The 14,867-nt window shown below is 34.5% G+C and overlaps 1 protein-coding gene across 10 annotated transcripts in view; it reads right to left on the bottom strand.

The window, feature by feature from the left end:
• DENND4A (DENN domain containing 4A) overlaps nt 1-14,867 on the bottom strand; it is a 61,954-nt gene that overhangs the window by 27,925 nt on the left and 19,162 nt on the right. For 8 of the 10 annotated variants that reach the window (XR_012630491.1, XM_074881040.1, XM_074881039.1 and 5 more), the window contains exons 3-11: nt 14,051-14,380; nt 13,187-13,436; nt 11,507-11,576; nt 9,766-9,935; nt 8,821-9,062; nt 6,479-6,545; nt 3,166-3,224; nt 2,370-2,535; nt 1,649-1,824 (exon numbers count right to left, since the gene is read on the bottom strand). Coding sequence is in view for 9 of the 10 variants with exons in the window: in XM_074881040.1 (XP_074737141.1) it covers nt 1,649-1,824; nt 2,370-2,535; nt 3,166-3,224; nt 6,479-6,545; nt 8,821-9,062; nt 9,766-9,935; nt 11,507-11,576; nt 13,187-13,436; nt 14,051-14,358 (1,508 nt within the window). In the remaining variant the exon portion in view is untranslated. The remainder of the gene's footprint in view (nt 1-1,648; nt 1,825-2,369; nt 2,536-3,165; nt 3,225-6,478; nt 6,546-8,820; nt 9,063-9,765; nt 9,936-11,506; nt 11,577-13,186; nt 13,437-14,050; nt 14,381-14,867) is intronic. The other 2 variants (XM_074881042.1, XM_074881046.1) reach the window with 1 other exon arrangement.

The raw sequence follows: 14,867 nt of genomic DNA, 5'->3' as shown, positions 1-14,867 counted from the left end.
TGCCCCATATTTCAGGATGATGACTATGCAGCCAGTCTTTAGCACTGAAATGAATCCACTTAGAACTCAGGAAAGATGGATTAATAGTATTAAGCACCTACCATTGCACAAGCAGCCACCACACATGCTGTGTTCTGAGCTGTAATTACTTAAACTAGGATGGAGATAATGACCAGAACGCTCATAGTAACCTGAAATCAATTTGATAACTACTTTGTGTTTAATGCATATAGATTTGGATTTAACTATATTATCATGATGAAAAAAAGTTACAACGTTCTTTGTCAACAGAGGGCACCAGCAAACCTCAAGAACCAATCGTTCAAAGTTGCAAAAACTGTAAACATTTGTTTTGACACTTTTTTCCATACGATGAAACTGAATTAATCTGTTCTAAGAAAATGCATAGAAAAACAGCTAACTGTAGAATGAAAACAGAAATAACTGGAAATAAATTATTTTCCATTAATATGTAGCTAATTAGACAAATACCAAAAGAAAAGCACAAACATGTCCCTGTTAACCAAAAAGTAACAAACCCAAACCCGAAGTTATTGCAGCCTAATTTGAACTAGCTTCTAAAAACTTCAGAGCAGAATTGCTGTACAACTTGCTATCAGCATAAAATGCTTAACAAAACCTTCTATTTACAAATACTTATATGAAACCTTCTCTAAATCCACACACAGCTACTGAAGCAAAATAAACTCACAAATAAGAAAATTTAGGAAGAAAAAAGTTTGTTAGGCACAGTAATGCTGAAAAACTGGTACCAACAGGAGGATGATACCAACAGGAGGATGATGACCAAAGACTTTGAGAAGTTACACGAAGTATATACTGAGTATATTAAACACTATACTGAAATAAAAGTTTAGTTCTGAAATACAGTTTTGTTTAATTTTGTGTGTTTTAGAATCTTGAATTAGAAGCCTTACCCTCTTGTCTATTTTTGTACCACATCATCACAAGGAAATAATTTTTTGGTTTGAATATCATAACATGGATTGTTTCCCAGTGATTTTAACAGTGCACAGTTGTCCCTTACTAGTATTTCAGATACTAGATAGTATGACAGAAAAGTGTAGTACACTGTAGAGTTTGGAAGGAGAAATACTATAATACTGTTATTTCAGTTTGTTAATGATGGCATGATCCTAAGTCTTAATGAAGACTCTCTCATCCATGAAAGTTCACATCTCTAATTCTCAACATGAAGTTCCTATACTTCATACTGATATGGAGTATGACTTAATTGTTATAATTTTCAAGCAGATGCCCCTGTGAAGGTACTAGAATTTCTTCAACACCACGGAAGCTGATCATGAAAAACGAAAATGACTATTCTCCTCCAGGGACAATGAAGTGAGACACAATATGGTTAATCCAGGAAATGTGCCAGCGTGTGCAATAAGATTTTAATGTAATAGAATAAAAGGCAATAATGTTCCATGAGGATTGCACCTCCACTCTGCTGTGCTGAACACGAGATAAAATTTCTGGCATGCTCATTTCAAGAAGATGTATTAGGAAGTTCAGAGGTTTAAAACAAACAAAACTCCCCAAAGTTTTGCCAAAAAGCCAGTTTTTGCCTTTGAAAACAGGAAGCAAAAAAACATGGGAAAAAAAGTTGTTAATAAATACTTACTGAGAAATTGTATTGGTATCTAGGTCAACACAGCTAACGTCTGGTGGAGGGTCATAGAGATCAAAGTATCTTGAATCAATTCCCACTATGAATGGGCACGGTGCACTTAACACATCTGCCAGTGCCAAGGGACAGAGAGGAATATATGGGCAAGGCCAGTGGAAGGGAAATATCATCTTAGAGAGACAAAAACATAGGTTAAACATGTATAATAGTATAGTCTATGCAAGTATAAACCACACTTCACTAACTGCCACTTCAAAATTATTTAACATGGCAGATAATTACTACTGAAAATCTAGATGCAGATTATTAAATAAAAAATGCACTCATTTCTCTAAAATTCAATGTGTTTAATTTGTAGGAAAAAGCCTCTTCAATGCTTAGTGAAGACAGGCAGAAAAATAACATGCATTTAAAATTCTTCTGCAAGAGAGAAGGCAGTGCTATTTGAGAAAATCAGGAACTCATATTTAGTGCATCGTGATGACCAAACAACATGCTTATTTACAATATTTACACACAAAGAACCAACAACAGTTACTCTTCTCTTCTGTCTTTGTGGGATATCATTAGCAACATAAACTTTTCTCTCTAATGATCTTTATTTTTATTCTTAAGTAACCTTTAGGCCTAAAAGCTCTACTGCTAATTTTAGATTTTATCTAAAAACCATTCTTTTCTCCACTTACATGTGTATGATTAAAAGAATGTTACTTACAGAGACCAATGCCTCTGTCACACTAGTAAGGACAGAAGGTCGCAATGAATGGATGAGAATTTTATGTTCCGTCACAGCAAATACAAGTAGAGTTACTGCATTTTCAGGTCCTAAATTCTGAAGTAGTGTAGAAAACTTGCCTCCACTGTTACAGAATATAAACACACTGGTGAGTTACAAGGGACCATAAAAAAAAAAAAAGAAATGTTCAATAACAGAATGGAAAACAAGGCATTAAAGTAGGATTTTACAAACTTAAATCTGCAAATCTTTCTTTTAAAGAGATTGCAAGGCAGATTACTTGGTAACTTCACTGTTTAGTGAAGAATGGTTACTTTCCAATAGTAACCATGATTCCTTGAGACTCTTCAATCAGTCTAGACTATTTTCAGGACACATGCATGACGATTTTTCTTTTTGAGATGCAATTTACAAGCAGAAAACATACATTGCTTTAATCAGTCTCCTGCACAGAGACATGACATTTAAGACAGTTACAGAACTCCTTCAGTTACCTTGCGATACAAAAGCTGCGCTACCTTGGAAGCCAGGTACCAACTCCTAAAAAGGGGATCTAACAGTCTGTATTCTGCTTCAAGAACCACTAAAATTATTTGAAAACACAGATATTGTTCATTGTCAGGTCTAATCACATAAATAAACTTCAGATACACTAGCTCCAAAAGGCACCAGACTAGGTAATTAACTTGCACAATTACAACACAAAGTACCAAATCTTTTCCACAATGTAAGTCAGAATATGTTTCACAATTAAACAGAAAATACTGCTACTTGCCTCAGTGGAAGGGGTGATGACACAGGTTGGCTAAGAATCAGGTTATCATGTGGAGATAGCTGGAAGATTTTAAAATACATTCTTTTTATTCTGAACTTTGGAAATATTTATTAGAAATTACACAACTATAGCAAAGAACATCTAAAAACAAAATTTAAACTAAGCCAAACCATCTATATCCCAGTTGTGCAGCACTGTTAAGAAGTGGCGTGCAGCACTGTGCATTGGTATCTTTTAGTAAAAACCAGGCAAAGCACACTCTTCCTTTCTTAGTCAGAATTGAATACATTGCATATTCATAAAGAGGAATTTAAACTAGCTAATACTGCAAAAATTGAATATATTAACTGCTGAAAAATTAAACCTTCTGTATTTTAAGGGAAGTGAAGATCCATAGTTCAAACACAGCTTTCAAGGGCTGGGGGGAGATTCTTTTTGGATTTAGGGGCAAATAGATGGACAAAAATCCATGAAAGGGAAACATGGCAGGTCATAATATAAAGTAATACTTTCTTCAGAAGATATGGGAATTAGGCTTTTAGCTGGTAGAAACGGCTCAGCTCAGCTTTGATAGAATCTTTAAAATTTGCATTAGTTGAAGATGCAAGACAAAGATCTTATTAATTCACATTTCTTTCTTACAGTGATATGACATCAAGAGAAATCATTCATATATTCAGCATGAATAGTACTCAAATGAGTACAAGAATACAGATATACAATCAATTTATCAAAGGTCAGCTGATGTTTTCAGCCATAGTAATCCAAGGTAACAAGATACCAGTTTGCTTAATCCTCCCTGCTAAGTGCTCACACATTTTCTATCTATCATACAAAACCACACATACCAGTTGCAGTAGTAATTCAGTAAGTCACAGCAACTTGTACAACTAAGGTGCGAGTTCCAACCACTTTTAGTAAAATTTCCTATCTGAGTATGTTTCACCTTAGACCCCACTGCAGTCAGAAGATCAGATGAATTAAAAATACAAATGCTGAAGCACTAAGTCACCTAACACTGCTCCTGGACAGACACACAAAATGTACGACATCAACAAGAGTCTCTGCAATTCTGCTTCCTTGCATATTGTACATCACAGAGCTTTTGAAGGCTGATGTTACATTTAGCTTCAGTGACAAATGAGGATGGCCACACCACTCTACATGCTACATTTGTCTTCAAGTAAGTCACCCTGTGACAACCACCACCATTACCTTGTTCGATGAAAGAACTCAGAGACCCCTATTTTTCAGCCTGAGGTAACCTTCATAAACTACCCTCAGAAAGGAAGCATCAGTCTAATATCCCATGACTTTTGTGTTTCAGCAAAAGTAGATAAACAAAATCAAGCATCTATTCAAAGTGCATGTCTCCTTTCAGCAGAAGGGGCACTTACTGCTGCCATTCTTCAGAGGGAGAAATATATTACTCAACACACTCCTGAAGTCTGCAGGTTGTGAAAACATCATTAGAACAGGAACATCTGTGTCATAAGGGGATGTCGGACATGGAGAACAGAGTCTAGCAAACTTCAGATCAGAAACAACCTATCAACAATAGCACTCGGGAACATTCCTGAGTATTTCACTAATGGCTATAAATTCTTTGAAACTTAAGTCAGACACATGTCATGTTGTCTCTCACTTGTAACAGACACCAAGAAGGATCTAAAAATTGGTTACACATCCAGACTGGCATACATGTAGTTATTAAAATATATCAGGTCTCATTTTCAGAAAGCATATAGGCATTTACAAGGCATTCTACAGCAACACATATTCAGAAGGATTTGCTATACTAATTATTTAGCAAAAGACTACCATGTTTTTTACATTAACAAGCTTCAGAGAGAAATTACTATTTCTTCAATGAAATGGAATCCTAAAAGCTTGTAATTTTCAAGAATACAGACACTTCCCACACTATTTTTGGGAAAGCATCTTAGATACAATCACCTGTGATTTTATTCAGTGCAGTATCAAACAACTCAAAAGTCCCTGAAAGCAGCTGGAAGGAAGTACTTGCTCACAGACCTCAGCTACCACTGCCTACTTCAAAAGCAGCATGTTCTCCATCTGTACTTTGACAGAGTTCCCTAAAAATTCAGACTAGAACACTTAAATGCTTTTCTCTAAACTCACTTATAGTTCTCTGTAAATGTGTGTTTAGTGTTCCCTAGCACAAATATTTCATTGAATGTGAATACAAAAAAGTCCCAAGATGTAAAAACACTGGGTTTTGACTTGAACTTTAAAATCATAATAAAAGTGACAGAAGCATCAGATACAGTTTCAGTATAAGTGTTCTTCAACCCCTTTTCAGAAACAGTAATAAATGTCACTTCTTTAGATATCCAAGTACTCTATATTGAATACATTCTGTAAAGACATAACCCAAGATTGCATTTACTCTGAAAGACTTCACCAGCATAAGGGCTACTACATTAAGACTGAAAACTGCACAGGGCTTTCCATATTTTATTTCATACAAGCGTAACAGAGAGTAACATCATTTTGTAACAATTTGTTCAAAACCACAGGATTGGTATAACAACTACAAGCAGAATAGAGCTGACTTTTCTCAGCAATAAAATTTTAACATGTCTCTGCCGGTTTTGCCTCTTAGGAGAAAAAAAAAATATGAAGATTTAATAACGCTTCACTTAAGAAGTCTTTGAGATAGGGATTTCCTCTCTCCTACCAACAGTGACATCGGTGAAATTTCAAATAATAGGTAACCTAATTCTAGCAATTATACCATTTCACTCACACACAGTAAAATATGGTAGGTCTTGTAGGTAGGCTAGAATAAGGGTCATATTTGATAGAGAGTGCCTCTGTTGAACGTGTGTGGCTCCTGCAGTTTTCAGTAAGAGCTATCCATTATGTAGAGGACAGCAAAAAGCCCTTCGGGAAAATGGGTAATCGTGAATATATGCTTCACATCTGGTTTTAATTTTATTTACTTTACACTCAACCTTCATACAGTAGCAAGAAGAAAACAGTTCAAAAGCTATTGCAAAAGTCAAACCAGATGCTGATTTTGAGTAGTTTTTCATTAATTTTCATTTACTCTGAAAAAAAAAGTTCTAAGCTCACTAAACAGTTTCTTATAATATCTCATTAAAGTCCTTAACTAAACTGGAAACAGAACAGTGAGAAATCTGTATAAATTAAGTGTATGAATTTAGGAAAAGAATCCTACACAAAAAATAATTTGAACATAAAAATTACATTTTCCATTTACTAAACTATTCAACAGCTATTTTGTCTTCACTTAAGACATAGCTATTAAGAAGAAATTTACACTTACCTGAACTAGAATTCTTGGCCTCTGAGGGGATGGAAAAGGAACTTTATGCATGAAATGGGAAATGTGTCTAGAGGAAGAGAAAAATACTGATTTAGTAGAAATAAGCTTAAATTGCCTTACCTGAAGACAAAATTATTGCCAGTAAGAGAAATTATATAAAAATGGCACATACTTATTCAGAAGATAGAGAGCAAAAAAAACCCAGCACCCAAACCCTACAGGGATATTTTGACCTTCAAAACCTATTTTTCTACTAGTGACAACCAAAATGGCAGGCTAGATTATCTTTCAGACTACAAGCTTGGTTTGTGAGACTGAAAAATTACATGGAGCTTTTTTTTTTTTAAAAAAAATATTTGTAAAGTAGAAGTATTGATGTTTGGGTATCACAATACCATTTTACAATCATGCTTCTGAGACTGGCTGGAAATAGCACTATACCTCAGAGACTAGCACTGGTGATTTGCAAAAAAAAAATTCACATCTGATTATCAAGGAGAGTCATTAAGTTCATCTATTTTCTTCACATCCATTTTCTTCACTTCCAAATACAAAATGTTATGTACGGTTTCTGATGAAAAAAGTGTTAAAGTTTTTCCATATACTACAAATACAGAAAAATGTTTTTAATATTTAAATAAGTTCTCAGTTTTATGAATTGATTAAACATACAAACATTCTAAAAGTGTAGGAGTTCTACATAATACACACTTCACATGAAAAGAAACTACATGCAATCAGTAGAAACTCAGAAAGAAACAGGTAATCCACCATAAACTGCATGCTACAGCACATACTTGACTGATTTCAGCAACTCTTACCATTATTATGACACAGACAACGAACCAAATTTTGAAGAAATTCAGACAAACCCACAAATAAACACTGATTTATATAGAAGACTCATTTTACGTGTTTGATTCAAAACTACATTTTTCGAACATCTATTTCAATGTAGCTGCACATTACGCTACCAGATGTATTCAAAAAGCCCCATTTTTACTGTGTTTTTAATTTTGTATACTTCTGCTATGCTTAACTTTTTGTTGCAGTCCTATAATCAATAACTGGCATTAACCAGAAGCAGTCTTGTGCCTCCTCTTCACCACTCCTCAGCTGACCTCCCTTGTGTCAGCATCAGTGTCTGTGCAGCCGCATGGCAAATGAGAACGGGAAAGGAATCAGGCTGATGACAGATCTGGGGTTTTGTCTTTATTACCAGTGTATGAAGATGGTGGCAGAAATACGGAACATACAGCAAACATCAAGGGAAAGACCTGCTGCCTGCAGAAGCAGGGCTGACTGAAAATGTTCAAATACATATGTATGGCACAGACAACCTTCATCATCATTAAAATAACTGAAGAAACTAGGCTAGATTCTATATTAACTTCATTCAAGTACAGTGTGGCTATATTTAAATTATCCACAGTAAATTGACCAGTTTACAAATCAGAGAAATCAGAATAAGCAAATAAATCTGTAAAATCAAAATTAATAAAACATTTATTGTATTTACTTCTCATTTTATTAATTCCTGAAACCCAAAACCAAAAATAGTTCCCGGCTTAAAAAAAACCACATAAAAATCTTTTCATTATTGGAAGTATACACTATTAGCATTTTAAAACAAGTATAGTAGATACAAAGTGGAATAATGAAGTGGATAAACAATCACAAAAAATGCTCAATCTACAAAGTCAGTGTCACAAAAGTTAATACTGAAGTTTAGTCAGAAAAAAAGACTGATGGTAATACAATAAAAAAAGCAAATAGTGCATTCGAAACCTGATGCATTAAAAAGTTACATTAGCCTAGAAATGTTAAATGGTATTACGCATCAATTACAGATATCAGCCACTTTTGGGATGTAAGGATTCCCTCTGCATTTTAAAATGTGAAATCCTTTACATAAGAAGGAAATTAAGTTTATTTATCACAAACAGAGAAGGATTACTAGCACAAAAAATTCAATCTACTTTATTATCTCTCACTACACAACAAATAGGCATTTGAAAAAATGCAAAACTTAATGTATGCAACATTGAGAAAGGATTTATAATCTTGCTCCTCCTAATCACTCTGCTAAAGGGTGAAAAGCTAATTAAAAAAGGCTTTCAGAGATACCTTTGCATGCACTTAAACCACAAATAAAAACCTAGGCTTTTTCAGGAAATAGGTAAAGATACATTTAATCATTGGAGAAAAATGCTTAATCTAGTGTAACCATTATATTTAATGTTTGATGACTACAGTCAAAAGGATATTATAGGAAGCTTAGAAGTAAAAAAAAGAGCTCTCATCAACTTAAATTACTGCTATGAGTTTTTGAAATTACTTACTTCTCAATGGGTAGGACATGTGGACCAGAAATGGAGTAACGATACAGAAAGGTAAGAAACTTCTTGAAAGCATCAAAGAAAGGCCAGTGAGAGAGCAGACAGATGCATTTATTTGTTTGAACTGTTCTGCATGTGTCTGACTTTCCCTCAACAGCAGCTGCTAATCCCAGTTGAGCTTTTTGTTTCTCTGTGAGATTCTCTTCAGGATACAGTTCATAAAACTGAATAGCAGCACCATATACCTGCAAACAACACAGTTGATTTGAAGTCAATAAATCTGCTTCAATCTTCAAAGCAATCTAAGAAACCCTAAACATGCAAGGAAAAATCAACTCTATGTTACTGCTTGAAAAGTTACATTAATGTATCATCTTTTGAAGCAATCTATTCCAGAATATTTTTATGGCTGTGAAAATCTAGACTTGTCTATTATTTATTTAAAACACTTAACGTCATATGAGAGAGAGTAATTCATGAAACTATTTAAGTGAGAGAAAAATAATGATTATACAGAATACAACTACAGTCAACTGCTCCTACAATTGCCTTTAAAGCTATTTTAGGAATCCTTTATAAGCAACTCAAAGCAGTATTCCTCTGACATCCAATTTACTTTTTAGAACAAGTATACACATGCAAGGTTGTTTCCATGCTTGCAATAAAAATAGTATACTTGCATGTATATGCAGTCAGAATTTTTATAGCTCTCTAGTTTCAAAGGGTAACATGACTGGAAAGCAAAGGAGTACATGTTTATATGATCAACAGTCCAGTAGTGAAATAAATGCAAGTCACTCTCTAAAGTAGTCTTTGAATTAAGCCCAAATGAATAGATTCAGGTTTGTCTATGAAAATTTGCATTATCATCACCCTGAACAGATCAACAATCAAATTTAACTTAAACTATTAACAATGATTTTTTTTTTTTTTAAGCTTTCAAAATACCTTTTCTGCAGAAGCTCCAGTTAGTACAAATGTAGAAAAAACTGGGAGAGGGTATTTACTATTAGATGGCCAACATTCAATTGTTGCACCCATAGGCAGACAAAAAAGAGGCACAGATTCTGGTAAGGGGAATGACTCATAATCCTCTTCGGGATATCTGCATATTAAACCTATAAAGGCAATTTGTAAAGTGGTAGTTATGTAAGGAGTAGCAGAAACATATTTGTAATAGCTCATTCCATAAAAAGATGCACAGAAAAATCATATATGAGCGTACACTAACTTCAGGAGGTCAGTAAAGGAAAGCTGTAAATAATGTAAAGGAAAGCTGTTTCTGAACAGTGAATAGCTGGAAAGGGGCAGCATGCTTCCAGGGCCTAAGGAGAAATCATCTGACTAAAACATTGGACTAAAGTCCTACTTACTATTCTAGGAACTATTCATAATTAATTTATCTTTTTCTGTTTGCAGGTTATGTGCATCTCAGCTATTATTATAATAGTTCACTTTCATCACTACTATAAGATTTAAAATTTAGTTAAAAAAGGTAACCTGAATAATTGAGAAATAAGACTGATGTTCTCAATTATGAAAACAATTAACTCTTTCCAACAAGTTTCCTGAAAAATTTGATATGTTAGGTATTATTTTTTTTAATATCAGTAGAATCGAACCAATTAACTATGCTGATCCACCTCAGCTGAGGAGTCAGCTAATGTACTATCAGACTAATGTGTTTAGACTTAAGCACAGCTGTAAAACATGAAGTTCTGAAGCAGAGGCTCTTAACACACAGGTCTTCAATTATATCATACAGCTTTAGCAATCTATCCTTTCTTATTGCCAGCCCAGGGGACTCCAAACTGAGAATGAATATTGCGTGAAGGGATTTAAGATTTCTCCGTGTTAGAGAACACAATCGCTACACATTCTTTTCTAATATACAGTGAAATATTAATAGACAATAAAAACTGGTAATCAAGAAGGGCAGAGGGCTTCCCCCACATGCACTCCTCCCCACCAAGAAGCAAAATTTTGCACAAGCTACTACCAGACTTGGGGCCTTCTAAAATTTTTATTCGTTTACAAATTTATTGTCCACCTTTTAGTTAGTCTTAACTACTGTTGTTTACAGAGAGCAGCATCTCAAAGGGATGTAAGTGAATTAAAGCTTAAGTCTGAACCATGCTCATCACTTGCACTCAGACAAAATTGGGGTTTAAAAAAAAAAAAAAGAAAACCTAACACATTTCATCAGAGCCATAGCAAATCTAATTCTGTCTTAAATAAATAAAGATGATACACAATCAATGCCACTGATGTTCAGAGCAGTGTGGAAGTCTGCAGTATTCTTCAAAACATTTCTTAAAGAAAGTGATCATGAAAATGCATCAAACAATTTTAGTGGTATTTTCTTCTGCATTTACATTTATTTATATACACATGCTTAAGAGACCTATCAGCAACAAAAACAGAGGTGGGAGACAGGTTCGTAGAAACCTATCCAAACACAACTAAGCTTCCAATTAGAAGCAAATTTTAAAGCAAAATTATCATGATATATAACTAAGGCTTGTTTTAGGACATTATTTAAAAAGAATTCTTTGGGGAAAGATTCCTTTTTGGATAATGCCAAGACAGTGTCTTTGTCAAATAATTCTTCAATAAAAAACGTATTCCATTACAAACCAGCCTGTACAACCTGAGTTGAAGATAAACAAGTTAAATAGTAGTTACATACCAGCTTTATATGATATGGTGTTGGTTTTTGCCACAGATTTTTTGTAACATAAATATACTGCTGAGCCCCACTGTAAAACAAAAATTATTGGATTAGATGATGAAGTATAACAAAACGGCGTAACAGAAAACAGTGGAGGAAAACCTCCTCTTCCTTGTTTACAAAGAACCATATCTACACACAAAAATATAGAGCATTAAGATACAGGAATTTGGGGCCTGCTACACTATCCTTTCTGACAATGGCGACAAACATTTAACTGAAAGAAAAGTACTGTGTTAGCTCTGAGCTAACCAATCCATGGCAGGCAATCAGCCTGACCTCTGAAACAGAACTGGTTTATAGGCTGAAGCATGACATTTATAAATTCTTCTCTACAACATTTGTTAACACAACTGCAGAATTTCAAGTACCATTGTCATCCATATAAATAATTCAGCCTTTCTCCATTTTGTTAAACTTCTGGCTTAAATGTGTATATAGACAGATATACATTCATACAGGCATGTGTTTATGTATCTATACACACAGTGCAATGTTTCTGTTACTAACTACATTTGTGTATTACTTTAATACTTAACAATTTTCTTTTGGGCCTGCATTTTTATTTTTTATTTTAAATCATGCTAATCTTTAAGCCTGATTGCTTATTCCATCTGTGATTTCATAGTCTGAAACACTGCGGCATAACGTCATAGTTTTTGCAGCTTTTAAACAACAATTTCCTTTCTGGCATTGTTAATGTTTTTTAAGTATTCTTGAAATTCTCAATTTCTGGACATGTAAATAAAGAACATGAAAAGCCACAGAATGGAAAAGACCAGCACCCTTTAAGGGCACACAAAGCTTTTATGGATGGGAGAAAGATATAACAATTTCCATAAGACAGCACTTGCATAACCCAGTCAATACAGGGACGGGTAGAACTGAAAAATCCATCCGCCAATGTCTACAGGCATTTATTTAAAAACAAGTACAGATCAACTTCCATGATCTTTTTTGCATGATACTACTTGCATATGTGGTCAGCATCCTCATCAGCATGCTGACTATTGAGGACCCTATAAAAGCCAGCATATAGGGCTGCAGATTCAATCAGGAGAGACCTAAACATGAAGTTCTGCAAAACAGAGTGCTGTGACACCTGTGGATTTTAGCAGGTCTAGCTCTGGAACCCTACTGAGCAATTAAACCTGCACACAGTCAACAGCATCCAACATCGTTCACACGCAAATTTCTTCAGAGAAAAAGTTTGTGAAACTACTGAGACAAAATGACATTTATAAAATAGCACTGTAGGTAATGGAAGAGTTTAAAAACAAAACAGAAGCTGGTTGTGCGATACAGAACTCCCATCACAACAGTAAAATCAGTATCAGAAACAGCCACGTCTGTAAAACCTCCAATTATACACAAGATGACACAACAGCTTCTTAAGGACTAATCTGAACATGCTGAAGTCAGCATTTTCAAGTCAGCACTAAAAAGACTATTTGCTCCAAGACTTCCAAAAAGACTTTGTTCCAAGTAGGAATCCTCCAACTCTTCCAAGATTCGATTTATCTTTGAAGAGCGCTTATCAAAATTTTTCACCAGGTACTCTGAGAACTATCACAAATACTCCACAAACATTACAGCACTGAATAGCAAGTGTTCAAAATCCAGATTTTTGAATCTTACCATACTATTATTAAGATTCTTGTCAACCTTGCAGAATGTATGTGGAGGGGTTTCTCCTTTGCTTGGTATGATTATACATATATCCGTAACAGCCAACGTATTTTGTGTCATGTTTTCGGATGCTCTTCGGTAAGTGATGTACACTCTTTGTGATGAGGCACTGCCACTAATATTAGCAGGCCGACCATATGGAGTAGTTTGAATTATTTCACAACCTTGCTTTACTCTTTCTTTCCCATCATATAAAACCCTAGTTGAAATGGGATGAACAAAAGTCAGAAGGCACATTTTTTTAAAAACACTCTGAATACTAATACTATATTAAGAATGATAATTGAATAGTACTAATTCAACAGTGGCTCTTGCCTCATCTCTGATCAGAACATTTTTACTGACAAGTTCAGGTCACGTTCTATCAAATTGCATTCTAATAGAAAAGCTTCATGATGAAGCTATACTAGTTTTCCTCATGTATAATTGCTTTTAAGCATTTTGTTTACTGCAAAATAGCGTTATTTTCAACTCTATTAAAGATTCATTGCCTGATCCTAAGAATGCCATACAACTCACCTCTTCTCAATCTGTATTAAATAGGTTAAGCATCTTATCTCAACCCAAATATATACATTAAAAATTATAAATGGTTTTGAAAACTCTAAATGCAAAGGATTACAGTTGTCATTAAAACCCACTCAGAACACATTTTTCCTACCATACTAGGTTACAGTATGCTCAAGTCAACAAATATCTTCCTGTTTAGAGTTTTGCCTTATATAAGTATTGTATTTCAGTAAACCTACTTTATTTGCTCATTAGTCAAATAAACTGCCAAAAATCACCTACTGGGACAGAAAAAACACTCACCCCAAATCAGTAAGTGGGGGCTTATCCCTTCCTCGGCGATAACAAAGGTATATCTGCGGTCCTACAAGACTGTTATTATTGAGATCCGCAGACAGTCCTGAGGGAGTAACATCTATGCATTTATATCCCTGAGGAACTTCCTCCCCCAGAGATTTATTAAGTACTGTTACATCTGTAATAGGTTCTTTTGGTTTAGCGATTTTATGGCAAGCATCGTTGAAGTGGATTTCCTCCTCTAGTGGTTTTGAAATATCTGTTAATCCTGCGACAACAAAGTAGTCAGCAACACGAGCCCCTTTGTCTTCCATCTTCCATTACAAGACGTTATAACTGGTAAGAAAAAAATATGTATCAGTTTTTTTAAAGGCAATTGTAAGATATCAGAAATAATAAAAGTACGCTTATTTTTAAAAACAGAAAATTTGCAATAATATAAAAGAAAACATAATAGAAGAATACAAAAGAAATAGAGAATCCATCATCAGATCATGTAACATTTTTCATTTGCAATCATAATCTTTCCAATTTGAAATTCTGAGCCACAATCATGCAAGTTAATTGTTAAATCTTGGAATGGAAAATCCAGGCAGCCTCTTTTTGTTAACTTACACACTAGAGCAGCTGAACCAACAGAAACAGTAACAGCAAAAATACTGTGCAAAGTTTCTCAAATAGTTCACTAAAAGCTCATGGCTGAGCCAAAAATTAGTTCTCAAGTATTTTGCATATAGTCTATTACTGCACTCTGTTCACCATGACAATGGATCTTCTAAGGCATGATCTACAATTAATTTGCATCCTGAATATTAAATGTACA

The sequence above is a fragment of the Strix uralensis genome, chromosome 11 (genome assembly GCF_047716275.1).
Source record: "Strix uralensis isolate ZFMK-TIS-50842 chromosome 11, bStrUra1, whole genome shotgun sequence".
NCBI lineage: Eukaryota > Metazoa > Chordata > Aves > Strigiformes > Strigidae > Strix > Strix uralensis.
This window is presented reverse-complemented; position numbering and strand designations above follow the sequence as displayed.